Source organism: Mus pahari, chromosome 2, assembly GCF_900095145.1.
Source record: "Mus pahari chromosome 2, PAHARI_EIJ_v1.1, whole genome shotgun sequence".
Taxonomy (NCBI): Eukaryota; Metazoa; Chordata; class Mammalia; order Rodentia; family Muridae; genus Mus; species Mus pahari.
In genome coordinates, this window is record NC_034591.1 from 142,099,476 (window position 1) to 142,115,157 (window position 15,682).

Below are 15,682 nucleotides of genomic sequence, written 5' to 3' on the forward strand. Positions count from 1 at the left end.
GAGCCATACTGCTCAGCAATACTCCTTTGCGTGTGCCACACTACTTACAATAATAATAATAATAATAATAATAATAATAATAATAATAATAATAAAACATGAGGTAGTTATCTCACTTTTTAGATGAGAAGAAATGAGGCTCAGAGATGTCCAAAACCTACCCGAGATCACACAGCCAATAGGAGGTACCACTAGAATTTAAAATTCAGAGATTCCCTCTAGCAAAGCACTGCTTTATAAAATGGCACTATAACTGAGATCTCTGGACAGATAGGAATGGAGAATGAGGCAGATCCAAGGAGGGGCTCTCATGTCACTGGGCGACAGCATGGAGCTTGGCATACTTTCATTTCCCCAGGGATTCTGATTTGCCCTCACTAATGAGTACCTCACTAATTGTAGAACGTTAATTTCAAAGCAATTTCTCTCTATTTCTGAGCTTTCTGTGGCTGTGACAAAACACCTGGGTTGATCAACTTCAAAGAAGGATGGCTTTGTTTTGTCTTGAGGTCTTGGTGACTTCAGCTGGCGATGCTTCACATGGTGGGGACACACAGTGGAGCCGTTCACCTCATGGTGTCCAGGATGAATGGAGGGGAGGCAGGAAGAGACTGTCATCCCAACGTCCCCTTCAAGAGTACAACTGCAAAGACCTAACTTCCTCCTCTCAGACCCTACTTCTTAAAGATTCCTCCATCCTCCAGAGGCACCACAGGGTTTAGAGGCCACTCTATGAGCAAACCACTGCATTTTCTGAACCATCCAGCAAGCAACCAGGATTCCGGTCCCCAAGGTGGTAGAGGTGTGGTTAACATAAGCTTCCAAGCCAAACATCTGTAAGAGTATGCCTCTGTTCTTGCACACATCAAAGCCTAATCAATGAACTCAAGCTGGGAGTCCAAAGTGAAATTCTTCCATCTCTGGGTTATTCAACCCCACCCCACCCCCATTCTGCAGAAGGATGCTTCTAAACCTTACTTTAACTTTTTTTTCCCCCCTGTGAGGTAGACTCCATCGATGCCCACAAGGCTTCAAGGGCGCTAACAACAAGTGTCTAGGGCAATACTCAAAAAATGTGTACCAAAGCATCAATCAACCGAACAAGACAGAGACAGAAAATATAGAGAAGCCGTGGGCTGGAGACTTAGCCTCAGAGCTGAGTAGGGGACTCAGGACCACAGAGGAGGTGCATTGGTGTCCCCAAGCAGAAGGAAGCTTGTCCAGCAGTCTTCAGTGAGAGTGTCTCATGCAGATGAGGTAGCATGTGAGGTGGCATGCAAGGGAGGTGGCATCCAGGACTTACCTGCACGGGACAGGGTCTGGGATCAACTGCCACCTCCCATGGTCCAAACCATCCTTAGCAACTCTTCTACCCTATTCCCTCCCCAGGACATACACCTTGCAATTACTGGCATTCCACCAACAGATAAGATGCTAGATGAGAACATAAGTTGTGTGTAGGAGTAACTATAGAAATGTTTTTTAGCACTTTCTAACTGTAATGTTAGCCTAATAAAAGTTGACTGCAGGGGCTGGAGAGGTGGCTCAGCTGTTAGAAGCACGTCCTGCTCTCACAGAGGACTAAAGTTTGGTTCCTAACACCCATGCTGAATAATTCACAATCACCTGTAATTTAAGCTTCAGGGGACCCAAGGCTCTTTTCCAGACTCCACGGGCATCCACGCACATATGCATGTGCTTACACAGAGAGACACACACACACCTTTAAAAATGTAATTTTAAAAAAAAAATCATTTTAAGTTGGCTGAAAATACAGAAATTCACTGAGACATTTGATAAGTACTTCTTAAACAGAGAGATCATTTTACAGCTGGGACTGCAGCTCAGTTGATAGCCTGCCTGTTTACATGCGTGACATCCCGTGTTCAATCCCCAGCACCACATAAAAACAGGCTTGTCCGCTTATTCCTGCTGTACAAGTTCAGAAGATCCAGGTCATCCTCGACCACACAATGAATTTGAACATTTTGTCTTGGTGAAATGATCGCTCAACGGTTATATAATAAGGAAAAATGTGTGGTGGTCGTTGAAAATCTATTTATAAGCAATATCGTGAACAGCCTCTGGACCTGTGCAGAATCTGCAGGTTCGGACCCTTCTACTTACTGCCTGCCCACAGTAATTCAGACAAGCCATATAACTTCTTTGTGACTTGACTTTTGCAACTGTCAAGTGGGAATGCTATTAGAAGCCAATGGTGAACTGAAGCAGGGGAATAGCCTGATACCACTGTCACCTCGGGATGAAGACCATGGCCAGAAAGGGTGAGCAGGAGAAGGTGGGCCATCCCTCCCTGTCTCCACAGCCCTCGTTTCTCCAGACAACCCCTCTCCTATATGCCCAATACAGAATATGCACTGTTCTGATAGATGGGCCCTCCTCCGCCGTGAGCTCTTTCCATGAATCTTGAGAGCCACTTGTAGGCCGCCATCCGTCACCTGCCATCATGCCCTCCCCATCTTTCTTTACCCTTTGCCCTCTAAGGAAGCCTGTGTAATGGGGCCAAGGGCTACTGCCCAATTTGGGTCCTGGGTGGCCTCTGCCTCCCTCTTCCCTGGGCCCCCAGCCAGCTCCACCCTCCCGCAGAGATGCTCTCTGCTAACTTCATTCCTGCCTCATAGCTGGAATGACAGTGGCTCTCAGAATCCCTGGGGAGTGGAGAGGGTGGTGAGGGTCTGGGGAGGCAGCCAGGCCCAGGAGCAGGTTAATGTTACAGCCCTGGGTAAGTGAGCTGGGCAGGCTGACGTCAGGGTGATGATGGGTGAAGGGGAGGGCCGGGTTACTGAACTATAGGTCAAATCAAAGAGAATCACCTTGGGACAGAGCCCTGCATGCCGGCTAGAGAACGTCCCCACGCCATGGTCCATACCGGCCACAGCTCAGCCTGGGTTCTTCTGCTCTCAACCCGAGTGCCTGAAGCAGGCTTTGGTTTCATGTCAGCAGCCTTCATCTGCCTTCCAAAAATAAGCCCCTGCCGCCATGCCGAGGGGAGAAAAACAAGAAGGGCGGTATTTTTAGGGCCATTAATTCTGACCACGTGCCTGAGAGGCAAGGTGGATGGCCCTGGGACAGAGGCTGTTCATCACTATGTCCCGGGGAGCAGGACGTGTTCAGGGCACGCTGCAGGCTCTCGTCTTCTTAGGCGTCCTAGTGGGCATGGTGGTGCCCTCACCTGCCGGCGCCCGCGCCAACGGCACGCTACTGGACTCCAGAGGCTGGGGCACCCTCTTGTCCAGGTCTCGAGCTGGGCTAGCTGGAGAGATTTCGGGTGTGAATTGGGAAAGCGGCTATTTGGTGGGCATTAAGAGACAGCGGAGACTCTACTGCAACGTGGGCATTGGCTTCCACCTCCAGGTGCCTCCTGACGGCCGCATCAGTGGAACACACGAGGAGAACCCCTACAGTGAGTGTCACTAGAAGATAGTTGGGGTGCTTGGTGGCTTGGGCACAAGCAGAGTCAAAAGATGAAGGGGACTTATGCTGGTGGGCGGGGCTGCACTCTAAAGGGAAGATGTGCTGGGTAATGTTTAGATGGCTTGATCTCAACCTGCTCTGCCCAGAAAGAGGTGCAGGCTCAGTAAACTCAGACCCTTGCTTGCATCTTGGTGTCCTTAGCCATCATCCCAGGTAACTCCATCAGTGGTCCTAATTACTCCAGTATTAGTGGTCCAGATCTGGTCTTCCTGAAGAATTATAACTACTCTGGTAGGGGAGATAAGTTATGATGCTCTATCCTGGTTAAAGCCACGAGTTTCTATTCAGCTGTTGTTTTTGAAAGGGAAGGGTAAGTAGTCTGAAAAATGCCCATCCAAAACATCTTCTTGGTGCCATGCTTCAGGTGCCTGCATAGACAGTCTTCCGGCCAAGGCAGGGTATAAGAACTGTAGGGTCCCCGACAAGCCATCTGGCTCAGTGTAGCTCCAGTGTTTGGGAACTGAGTTGAAGGATGTAGAACAGACTTTAAATAATTAAAATTAATTGATCTATTGGTTGATTGATTGTGTGTGTGTGTGTGTGTGTGTGTGTGTGTTGCTGAGAATTAAACCCAGGGACCCAGGACATGCCATGCAAGTACTGTACCACTGAGCTACATCTCCAACTACCGCCCCCTCCACCATCCTTCAAGTCAAGGACCTCAGGTTACAGATCCACTGAAAGTCAGGATTCAAAGCTAATCTTAAATAGATGTTTGAGTGCCCGTTGTGATCCCCAACTCCAGTGTAAAACTTTTCCACAAGGAACTGAATGTGCTACCAGGATGTGACCGGATGCAGCTAATGTAAAGGGATGCTATAGATCCAGGACAGATGTGATGGAGAGGTGGAGCCTCTGGAGAAGGGGACAGACAGCGGGATGCCTCTTAAGCACTGGAGTTGATGTGAGCATGAGAGTGTGTCCTCTGTTTCCTTGTCAGGCCTGCTGGAGATCTCCACGGTAGAACGGGGTGTGGTGAGCCTCTTCGGTGTGAAAAGTGCTCTTTTCATTGCCATGAACAGTAAAGGAAGACTGTACACAACGGTGAGTTCCGGGGGAAGGGATGCTCCCGGGTTCTTCCTGTTCACACCGTTGAAAACATACAGCACTGAGAACTGAGGGGTTTTTGTTTTGTTTTGTTTTGTTTGTTTGTTTGTTTTTTAGAATTAAAAAGGGCTGTGAAAGGAAATTTTGCTGGTAAGGAGCCTTGAAGCTCACACTTCCTCTGTTTTGCTGTGAAACCTCTGCACAAGCCTGCATTTCTTCCAACCCCACTATCGAGACCTTTACCCTTAAAGCCATAGTTCAGAGAGCTCTTGGGTAGGGAAGCCTGCATTCTGACCAAAGCTGTCATTCAAGCTCATAGCTAGGTCTGAGTTGTTGAACTGGTGAGGCCCAGAAAGGCAGGCCTGTGACTGCCCCCATGACATCCCTCCAGGAGACACTCCACCAGAATGGTACAGATCTGTAGAAGGAGCCCATCTCTCCTCTTCACTAGTGATGAGAAACTTTAGCTGAGTTTTACAACCTCTGTTCTCTGTTCTCTACAGCAGTAACTCCCTCTGTCATACCTTCCCAGTAGGCACTGGACCCCGCCTCTCTACACCAGAGACCATTGTGGGAGGACCAATGCTAAGAGACAAATTCTCCTCTGGTGTAAGGGCAAGCATTTACTGTGTTCTCCAAGGCCTCTGCTTTCTCTGACCCACTCACTTCCAGGGCTCTCAGACTGCAACTTGACCTATTTCAAAATGTGTTGGAAAAACATTCTATGAAATGTTTGTGTCTTAGACAGAAGTAAGGAAGCTGGATCTAGTAAGCGGTAGACCTTGTATGTGTGTGAACTCAGAGAAGTTCGGCCCCTAGCACCAAAAAATGAGAGGGCAGTGGCTAAAGAGGAAGGAACCTCCAATGCACTAGAAGAGAGTGTAGAGTCTGATCCTCCCATCCCTTGGGGGAACCAGATAGGGGGTAGAAAGGGAAGAGCTGACCTGGGACAAGTGCTAGGTCCTCAGGGAACTCTCCCAGCAAAGGACATCTGGAAGACTAAAGTAAGCAGTCAGAGGGTGTCTGCTTTGCAACCTTTTGTCTCAAAGTTGGCTTATGGGGTGAGCTAAAGCCATTGCTTCTCTAGCACTGTTCTGTGGGCACTCCTGTGCACTCATCACCTTGTAATCTGCTAGATGCATGGATTCCTGGGACCTGATTCAGAGGCTCAGAGGGCTGGGATGAAGACAGTCAATCTGTCTGGCTCAGAGTTCAGGTTTTTTTTTTTTTGTTTTGGGTTTTTAGGTTCTAAGGGTGTGGTGGGGTTTTTTTTTTTTTGGGGGGGGGGTGTTTTGGTTTGTTTTGGCTCAGGTAGGTGTGGGTGCTACCAGGCTGCATGGCCTGCGGAGAACAATCTAGTCAGTCCTGCCTGATGTGAATCCAGCCTCCAGAATAGCAGAAGATGAGGTCTAGACAGGGAATTCTCAGATGCCATTTGTACCAGTCCCTGAGAAAGTGGCGGGTAGGGACAGCCTGGGGCCACCTGGGACTGGGGTGGAATTGGCTGCTTGGTCCTTCTGTGGGGTTGGTCCTCCAAAGAGCTTCTTATCACCAGTCCCCATGGTACCCAGAATCCCTCCCCAGGGAGATCTGGGACAGCTGGCTCTAGGACTTTGACTAGGCATTTTAGCAGGTAAATCTGCTAGGAACCCAAATTATATAATCACTTACTTCTGCCACCTTAATTAACATATTTTTATCAATTAGAAAAGAATTCATTTATGGCAAGGGAGAGGGTCACAAACATAGATTGGATAAATACACCCACTTCCCACTTGGAATCTCTGGTTCTAAGAGAGCTTGAGGACTGGGAACATTTTGGTTATCAGAGAAAATGCTCCCAAGGGGTAGACCCTCTTGAAGTGTGGGACACCCAGATTTGCCGGGCAAATGGTTCCAAGGGACCTGGAGTAACCACTCATCAGCAGTCGCTGGGGAGAAGGGGGCTGCTCTGAGAGAAGACCCTCTGGTTTCCTTATCCAGTAGCCTGAGAGCTTGTGCTCCTGGTGTGAGATTCTCCTCCGGAGACCCCAGGACCAGCAGTGCCCAAGCAAAGACACCTGATGCTTTGTGCGCAGTTAGGGAACCAGATGCTTCCGAACAGCCCCGCCCCATCCCCCACCCCTCCACAGCAGTTACCACGGTCTAAAAAAACAATTGCCAACTGATCCCAGGAGCCAGGAAGACTCCTGCTGGGTGGTGATTTCATTCACACCATTTCCCTTTAAGCCCCCCTGAGCTGCCTGCCTCCTCCCTCGGTAGATCAGCTGCTGTAACCTCTAAATGGCATTTCTCATGGTGGGGGGAGGGGAGGGGAGGAGAAGGGGGCTGATAAGGAGCCCCCTTCTGCGGTGGGAGAATAGGGGTAAGGGGTAAGGAAAAGGCACCTAGAAGCAGTCTTCCTTCTTGTGGGACCTAAGGGCAGTTTTAGGCTCTCTCTGTAGCAGCCCTCTCAGGCTCAACCGGTAGGGCTTACCTGGCATCCTGCGGAGTGGTTATGAGTTATAAGCACGGTCCCACAGAGTCTGGAGAAACCTTTGGTCTCTAGCCTCCCTCTGCAGGTGGGGATACAGGTTGTTCACGGTCTCCCGCTCTGTTCCTTTGCCCAGTTGCAGCTAATGTGCATCTCTAGGTTTTGCAGATAATGGCCAGAAATGCACTGTGGGGGAAATGGATTCAGCAGGACAGACTGGGGCCAGGGTTCCCATTGCCGCCCAGCCCCCGCTCTCTACTTTACGCTAAGTCACTGGTGCCTGTTTCTTGGCCATCTTGGATGGAGACTGGAGCAGAATGAGGAAATCCAACATTCTCGCTCCCCTTAAAACGCAGAAAGACATCATGGAGCTCCTCCTCCTGACCGTGGTTCTGTAGCCATTCATTGATTGAAAAGAATACACGTTGCACTTTGGAGGGTTTATACCGTGTTTACATACTTCTAATCAGTAAGAGTACAGTGCCATGCAAACCACAAGGCTGACTTCAAACCCCTACCTCACTCCTGCCCTCTCTCCTCATTTGACTGGGAGGAATAGGGACAGAAGGCCAGAGCACATACAGGGTGAAGATTGTTAAAGAGAGAGATGGCTTAGCTCCTCATATGAACAAGAGAATGGGTGTGATAACTGCACTCCCCATCCCCAACTTTTGGGACCATTTCTATCAAAAGCGTTTTCCCCCTGAACACCCAGGGATGCCCTATTTTCCACAGTGCTTTTGCATGAAGGGAGTTGAAAGGCTATTTCTTTTCAAATGGATTTGGTGGAATTCAAGACATTGTCACGCTGGCGCTTGAGAGTGGCAGGCCCAGGAAATGTGATCTGGTGGAATTATTTTCATTTGTTCAAGTAATAATATACGGTGGCCGCTTTTATTAACACGGTGTTCGCTTGGCTGGGGGCCTTTCTCACCAAGCCAATGATCCCAGCGTTCCTGAGCCATGAGAACTCAAAGCCCAGGGGTGTGATGGAGGCTACAGAGAGGCTGGGCCCTAGGCACTGCCGCAGTCCTGTGGAAAATGCCTTCAGTTACAAGCCTGGAGGTGACGAATGCCTGGTAGGGTCGGGGACTGACAGGAGGTGGGGCAGGCAGGGGCGGGGCAGGAGGCTCCTAAAGGATAGGAACCCTCAGTTTCCATTTCCTGTTTGTAGAGAGTTCTGGGAAGGCCAAGGATTATGCTGGAGAGAAAGGACAGAAAGGAGAAGAAAGCAGTCAATTAAAAAAAAAAAAAAAGAGGGTGGGGATTGGAATAGATTTGAATAATCAAATCTGCTGAGCAGGGCTGGGGCGTGGTTGGGAGCGGATCTAGATAGAGTACAGAGCTCTAGGTTTGGTTCCCAGCACCGCCCCTGCCAAAATGGCTGCTGCGCAGAGATCAAAGTGAATTTTAGCCTCTCTTGATATCCTCAGGGACTTGGTTCCAGTAACCCACAGACTACTGGAACCCCAAATCTCTAGGTGCTGAAGTGCCTCATAAAAAATGATCTAACATCTTCATATGACCTGTGTGCATCCTCTTAGACATCTGAGCTCACCATTTGATCATTTTTAATACTTACTGCAAAGGCTACATAAATAGTGCAGCACCTTTTTTAGGAAACAATTTATTAAGGACATTTTAAAAATCTGTGCATGTTCAAGGCAGATGCAATTTTTTTTTTCAAATATTTTTGGTCCGTGGTTGGTTGACTCTAGGGGTACAGAACTCTCAGAAACACGTGGCAATCTGTCTATGCATCCACAAAGATGCAGATGTTTTTGAAAACACTGTTTCTTAGCCAGACTCATTCTAGACAATGGGATGTGGGCAATGCCCATAGTTCTCAACCCAAGGGCTCACCCCTCCCCCTTCCTCCTCTTCCTCTTCCTCTGTTCCACTCTGCTCTCCACCCTAAGGTTTCCTCTCCTCTTACCAGTTTGCAAACAACATACCAAGGCCTCTCCCTTAACCACCATTCAGATCAGAAATAAATTCTCCTGGAAACTGGCGAGGCAAGTTCCTCTCCAGGGACAGACAGGATCATACAAAGTGAGAACAGAGAGAAAGCAGGTAGGGTGGAGCGGAGCAACAAAATGGGTAGAGACCCAGAGACCTCTGGTCTAATACGGCTCCTCCCTCCACTTCCTGGCTCCCTTTGGATCCCAAACTCCTTTACCATTTTAAATAAACTGTTTATGTGGATAGATAACACAAGAAAAAGATTGAAGAAGGGTGAGAATGCAAGAGATTTCCACAGGACTTAAACCTCCTCCTCCCATGGTCTCAATGCCTCCTGTGTGACCAGTTCCTTGTGGACCATTCTGGGAATAACCTATACGTATATGAGTGTATGTTCCATGTTTGAAAAGTCACACTACAGAGGTTCAAGGTGTTTTTAAATTTTATGTGAGTGAGGGAGTGTTTTGCCTACACGTATGTCTGTGCACTACCTGTGTGCCTGATGCCCTTGGAGACCAGATGAAGGTGTTGGAGCCACTGAATCTGGACAGTTGTGAGCTATCATGTGGGTGTTGGGAGTCAAACCTTGATCCTCTGCAGGACATGGGTTGAAGCTGAGCCTCTCTGCTTGGTAATATGTCTCCAAGACAGTCCAGTGTCAATGTGCCAAAGGGTTTCTTTTCATGATTTATAGTACCCCATAGTGAAGCTTGTTCACAGCTGAGACAACTACTCCCCTTTTGACAGAGACTGACTGTTTGGGATTCTTGCTATTTAAAAAGTGTCGTACACATGTGGGACTCTAACATCAAAATCTGTTCCTAAAAGAATTGCTGATCATCTGTTATCTTCATTTAAAAAGAAAAATCCAGTAGACACTGTGAATTGTTGTATATAGAAGTAGTAACACGATACACTAAGGAACACTGAGAATCCCTAGTCTTTGGACCTTCCCCAGTTATGGTATCAAATACCTTCCTCAATCTGACCACTGGTCCCTGGAATCCTTGTCCCAGAGAGGGCTTGGAGTCTACTGGGAAGGAAACATGCCCATAGGGTTCAGAGGCTGTTTAAATGGTGTTAGAGGCACCTGCCCCAAGGGCTCTAGAGTACTGGTGATGGCCTCTCTACCACCCCATAAAGGGACTCCTGTGTGTCCTCATGGCTAGTGAACCTAGTGCACAGACTTCTTTCAGAAGTCAAAAGACAACGCCTCTGGTACCAGGGAGAAGCCATTGAGCTGGGGTTGCTGGTGTGTGTGTGTGTGTGTGTGTGTGTGTGTGTGTGTGTGTGTGTGTGTGTGTGTGTGTGTGTGTGTGTGTGTGTGTGTGTGCATGCACGCACGCATACCCAGGTGCACATGTCTATGTCCACATGGAAGCTAGAGAGGGATGAGGCAACACTTCCATAGCTCTCTGCCTAATTTCCTTGGGAACCAGGTTCTTTTTCTCTATAAAAATGACTCCTATCTCAGATCACACATGGCTCCAGAGAATGGTCTGGGTTATAAAGCTCCACACACCTTCTGGGCTCAAAGTCAAAACTGAGAAGGAGCCTTTATTTGTTTATTTTTTTAAGGGTCTGCAGGCTTTGAACCCAGAAACTAAGGTGGAAAGGGACAATCATGGAAAGGACTTTTCAAGAGCTCATGTGCTCTCACTACCCTGCAAGCTCCCTGGCACCCACACAGTTTGTGAGAAGGAGACCGGAGGCTCTGAGAGGGGAGGAGACCATCCAAGTCACCATTCGGGGAAGTAGAAAAGTCACCGAGTAGAGCCAGGGGCCTCCATCGCTCTCTGCCAGGCAAACTCTCACTAGAGGCTGGCAATAGCTCGGTGCCACCCACCCCGACCCCTCCTCTGGATAGAACACACTCTCATTTGAGGACTTGGTAGAAAGCATCCCCACCTGGAAGTCTGGAGGTCAGGTCTGATCTCCCCTCAGGAGCAAAGCATCATCCCTCCATGTCCCTGACCTTGGATTCCCCTGGCGTCAGAGGACATATGAGGAAGAACTGTGAGGGCTCTGAAGTGCCTTCTATTCTAACCCCTCACTTTTCTCCATATACCCCGTGACAGTGTTTCTACAAAGGGGAGGGAGGGGACATGGCAAAAAGGCCTCCTCCGAGTGGCTCAACTGGTGTTTGGGCACTTCTTTTTTTTTTTTTTTTTAATTATTTATTTACATACCAAATATGGCCCCCTCCTGGTTCCCCCTCCCAGAGTTCTTCACCCCATCCTGCCTCCCCTTTGCCTCCGAAAGGGTGCTCCTCCCTTCCCCCACCCCAGGGGTTGATACTTCTTAATTATCATCAGGTCTCTGCTGTCTGTTCCTCTTCACAGCCCAGCTTCCACGACGAATGCAAGTTCCGAGAAACCCTCCTTCCAAACAACTACAACGCCTACGAGTCAGACCTGTACAGAGGGACCTACATTGCACTGAGCAAATATGGACGGGTAAAGCGGGGCAGCAAGGTGTCCCCAATCATGACTGTCACTCACTTCCTCCCCAGGATATAAGGACCCATGGATGAAGGCTCACGGGGTGACAGCAGCGTCTTTTCTGTCAGGATTTTACACTAAGAGAACACTTCTGCTCCTATCCTGTGACTTCTGAGTCTGGCTTATCTCGCGCCCGAAGATCCGAGTCGGCGCCCTTGGCCCCTGGACTGCATGGCGGTGTAAGCCACGTGGCTGAGGGTCTACAGTTCACACTTCAGGATGGCAGGGGCTCCACCGGAGGAGAGACGATACAGATGACTCTTGCAACGTGTGGCCCTGTGCACAAGAAAAAGCCAAGATGGGAGGGAGTATGTGTGTGTCCGTGCATATCCACACATCTATTCTTAGATTCTCAGAGCAAAGGCATTTTAGGATACTGAGTTCCTTTCTCCCAACATTGTCACCGCAGGATACTACCTGTCAGAGCATCACTTGTCAAGTCAGCAGGATTGAGATGCACCCCATTCTGCCGTTTTCTGATCATCTGTCCATCCAGTTGTCTGTGTAACAGTGAGCAGCTATTTTTTATGTGCTGGGAGGAAGGCAGGGGTATAAAATATAACTGTAAACTAGAAAAACAGAAAGGTAACCTGGCACCCCGGATTCCATGCCCATCGGGGCTCTGGAGGATGTTATGATGCATTGTTATGAATAACTGGGAGAAAAGGGGATCCCCTCCTTAGAAGAACGTAATAGAACAGGACAAGGTCTGTTGGGGAGATCTGTAGAGGCAGAGGGACTGGATGTTCTGTAGAGAACCATTCTGCCTGAAGGGCTTCAAGCTGTGTGTGGCTCTAAGAACGGGCCAGCACCAGGCTGCCTGCCCATAACGTTTCCTTGCTTTGAACCAGGTCTTATTTTAACCTCAGATGACAAGGATCCTAATAATGGCAACCTCCCTGGCAAGGAAGGGCAGTGTGCAAATTAGGGCATGAAGGAAGTCCAGAGGCTTTGGACTTGCCGTGGTGATCCCCCTCCAACTATGTCCAGGAAACTCGCCCAAGTTCTCACCCGATACCCTCACTTCCTTCTCACTCGGCCTAAGCTTACATGCACAATGCGCCTGGATGCAGAAGAATTGGGTGCTGTGACCTCTAGCCCCTCTTCCTCACTACAGAAGGAGAGGTGTGATAATCCCAGGATCCAGGCAGCCAAGCCCAAGTGGCTCCTTGCTCCACAATGCCTTCTTGCCTCTTGTCCTTTGAGAGTATTTTAAACCATGGTTCCCTGAGAGACTATAAATGTGGTCTGCCTAGAGCCTGCAGATTCCTGAACTGTTGGAATGTTCCTAAATCTGACACCAGAGAGAGCCGTATCAGTGCACAAATATTTTCAGCATATGTTACAAAATGACCTGACACCCTCTGCTACCCTTGGGAGCCCTGACCTGCAAGACAATCCCCTCATCTGTTGCAAATACCTCCGTCTTCAACATACCTCTCTATTCGTAGATGCACCCCTCCACAGACAGATCTGGACTCAGGGATTCTGAGCTGCAGATGGGTGGGGGCTGGCGATGCCAGAGGCAGATGCCATTCTGACTTCCTCCTTTGCCCTGAAAGTGTCAGGGTGGACATGTGAGGGGAGAGGAGAAAAAGGCCAGAGCTGGATGAGATAATAGGTAACGGATGGTAGGAGTTCAGCCATGTGGACATCCTCAAGCTTTGGATGGAAACTCGGAAGAACCGATCAGAGAGAAAGGGGATCAGATCAGAAAAATTGGTCCATATTAACTTCTTGGATAATGAAGTTCAAGTCATCTGGGAAGGAGAAAGCCATACTCTTTTAAGATATCTTTGCCAGTTATCATCAATGGTATCACGGGACTTGTGAGAAGTGGGGTCACTTGGAATTTCATGAGCGTTCATTCCTGATATGGACAGGGTGGCTGGGGCTAGGAACTGCTATCCGGATAGGAGGAAGTGTGCTACGTCCCTAGAAAGTCAACCACCAGCTTTCTTGCCTCCTTCCTTCCTTCCTCCCTCCCTCCCTCCCTCCCTCCCTCCCTCCCTCTCTCCCTTCCTGTCTTCCTTTCTAGATCTTTACAGCTTGAGCCAATGAAATCTAGCGAGACTGCAAGACCCTGGGCTGCTGGACCTTTCTGCCTCTTTGCTGGAGCTCATGAAGTGGCTCAAATCCTGAAAAGGTTCTGTCAGCTACCTGCTTCTACCTTTCATGCTCCAGGCAAGAAAGAGAAACTCGGGAACCCCTGGATGGGGTCGGCCTGGTGTTCACCTGCCTGGTGGCAATGGCAGCACGGCATTTCCTATGAATGACCGGTTGTGAGAAGCTGGGGTCTATAGCTGGCCCCAGGATTTTGCTGTACTGGTTCAATGCATGGATCATACTTTCAACTTTTTTTCCTGTAAAGAAATTCTCTTAAGAGGTTTCTCTTTGACCTGAAGTGACTTAGGGCTTTGTACGAGTCAAACCCAACCCACAGGCAAGTTAAGGGATGGGACAAGAGCAGAAAAAAAAAAAAAATCAGTGAGAGATACTGCCAATCCCTTCTCTCCTGCTACTGTGCACAGGGTGGGGGTGCTGCTTCCTAACTGCTCACTTGCACTCCTTGAAGTAGTTGTTCGTAATTTTCTCACTGGTGTGTGTTCTAGAAACGCGTGGGGGTGAGGCTGGAGAGCTGGCTCAGTGGTCAAGAGCACTTGATGCTCTGCCAGAGGATCTGGGTTCTGTTCCCTGTAGCCACAGGATGGCCACAACCATCTGTAACTCCCTAGTGTTACCAGTCTTTCTCTCTCTCCCCCCAAGCTCCAAGAACACTGAACACACATGCACAGACATGAAGGCAAACATTGCATTGTTCCACCCCCTCGTGACACCACTTTGCTTCCTACTTTTGATAACATTTCTGACGAAGACAGTACGCAATCTGATCATTAATACCCCATCATTACCCTTCACAGACTGCTGCATCCCACAGTTCCTCCGACAGACAAACGTATCCTCATGCATTGCTCCAAGCTCTCAGTCACAACCAGAGTATGGTTTAAGAAGAACCAGCGTTTTCTTGTCATCTGAGTTAGAGTACGACCTATCTTCCTCTTAGAAGTGTATCTCTAGATGAACAGCCCGGCCCTGAAATCTGATGCTGTCTCAGTCTTAGCTTGTGAAGTTCGACATCCTTCCTGTATGGCTTCGAGCCCCCTTTCCTGCCCTGAGACCACAGGTTTCCCAGGTTCTCACTCTGTGTAAGTTTTGAGGAAGGAAGGACATTGAAGAGTCCATGACGCCCATCACCCTTGTCATGGGTGCTGTGGTCGCTTGGGCAGTTACCATGTGTGGTCGCTGGCCCCCAGGACTCTAGTATAGCATCTCAACTAAGATTCCCTTCTGTTCCCTTTTTGTGCAAAGCTAAGCTAGAAGCCATCTACAACTTCCTATTCTTACATTTTCCCCTAAGATCAGCTCTAAGCCACTTGTTACAGAACACGTGACAGTTCCTCTGCACAGTGGATCTGTATGAGTTACTCCTACCCTCTCTCTCCAAGACAGACCAGCCACTCATGTCACTTTCCTGAAGAACACACCAAAAGCAGGGATGTTGGGGACAAGGCTAGAACCTACAGAAATACTGCAGCCTGTGCTTACGTCTGAGTGGATGGCTCCTCTTCCCCGAGCAGTGGCTACCTTCAACCAGCTCTTGACTCTAAGGCAGCATGCAGACAGTCAAAACGGAACCATGTTTGTATACCTCATGAACTACTGAAACCCCAGCCTCAGACAAGGTTCTCTTTGTCTTCATTGTTAAGGACCTCAGGCTGGGTCCTGGTGCAGAACTGTTCTCAAGCTTGAGGACGGTAGGTAGGAGATCCAGAAGCTGTTCAATCATGTGCTTGAGAAATGTGATGCTTCTATTGTTTAATATGTATGTGCTGTGCACAAACCATAACATGTCCCAGCAAGAAGTTAAAGGTCTTTTTATACGTTTCTCTAAACTGTTTGACTCCACCCCTCCTATTAAAACTGACAACAAACCTCTGGGTTGTAGTTATTTATTTATTTATTTATTTATTGCCAATTGTCTACCCCCTATCTGGGAGCCAGGAAGTGGGGGCAGTGGTGGGGGGCAGATAAAGGTTTCTGGTGCTGTGGATGATGAAGGCAGGAAGAAATTGTGGGGAACCCATCACTCTTGTTACTAATAGGGTGTTTGTCTAAAAGGGGAAAGGAAATGATCAAATGTATA

At 48.7% G+C, this 15,682-nt stretch overlaps 1 protein-coding gene across 1 annotated transcript; it reads left to right on the plus strand.

Moving 5' to 3' along the window:
- Nucleotides 1-3,034: 3,034 nt before the first annotated feature.
- Fgf6 (fibroblast growth factor 6) lies at nucleotides 3,035-15,470 on the plus strand. Its single transcript, XM_021191561.1, has 3 exons — nucleotides 3,035-3,424; nucleotides 4,436-4,539; nucleotides 11,320-15,470. Exons 1-3 carry the CDS (start codon nucleotides 3,079-3,081, stop codon nucleotides 11,494-11,496), a joined length of 627 nt encoding a protein of 208 aa, XP_021047220.1. The 5' UTR covers nucleotides 3,035-3,078; the 3' UTR covers nucleotides 11,497-15,470.
- The last annotated feature ends 212 nt before the right edge of the window (nucleotides 15,471-15,682 follow it).

Coding starts and splice junctions, on each gene's coding strand:
- Fgf6 (XM_021191561.1), top strand. CDS start 3,079: ATGGCCCTGGGACAGAGGCTGTTCATCACTATGTCCCGGGGAGCAGGA. Junction 3,425..4,435: donor ACACGAGGAGAACCCCTACA/GTGAGTGTCACT, acceptor TTTCCTTGTCAG/GCCTGCTGGAGATCTCCACG. Junction 4,540..11,319: donor AAGGAAGACTGTACACAACG/GTGAGTTCCGGG, acceptor TCCTCTTCACAG/CCCAGCTTCCACGACGAATG.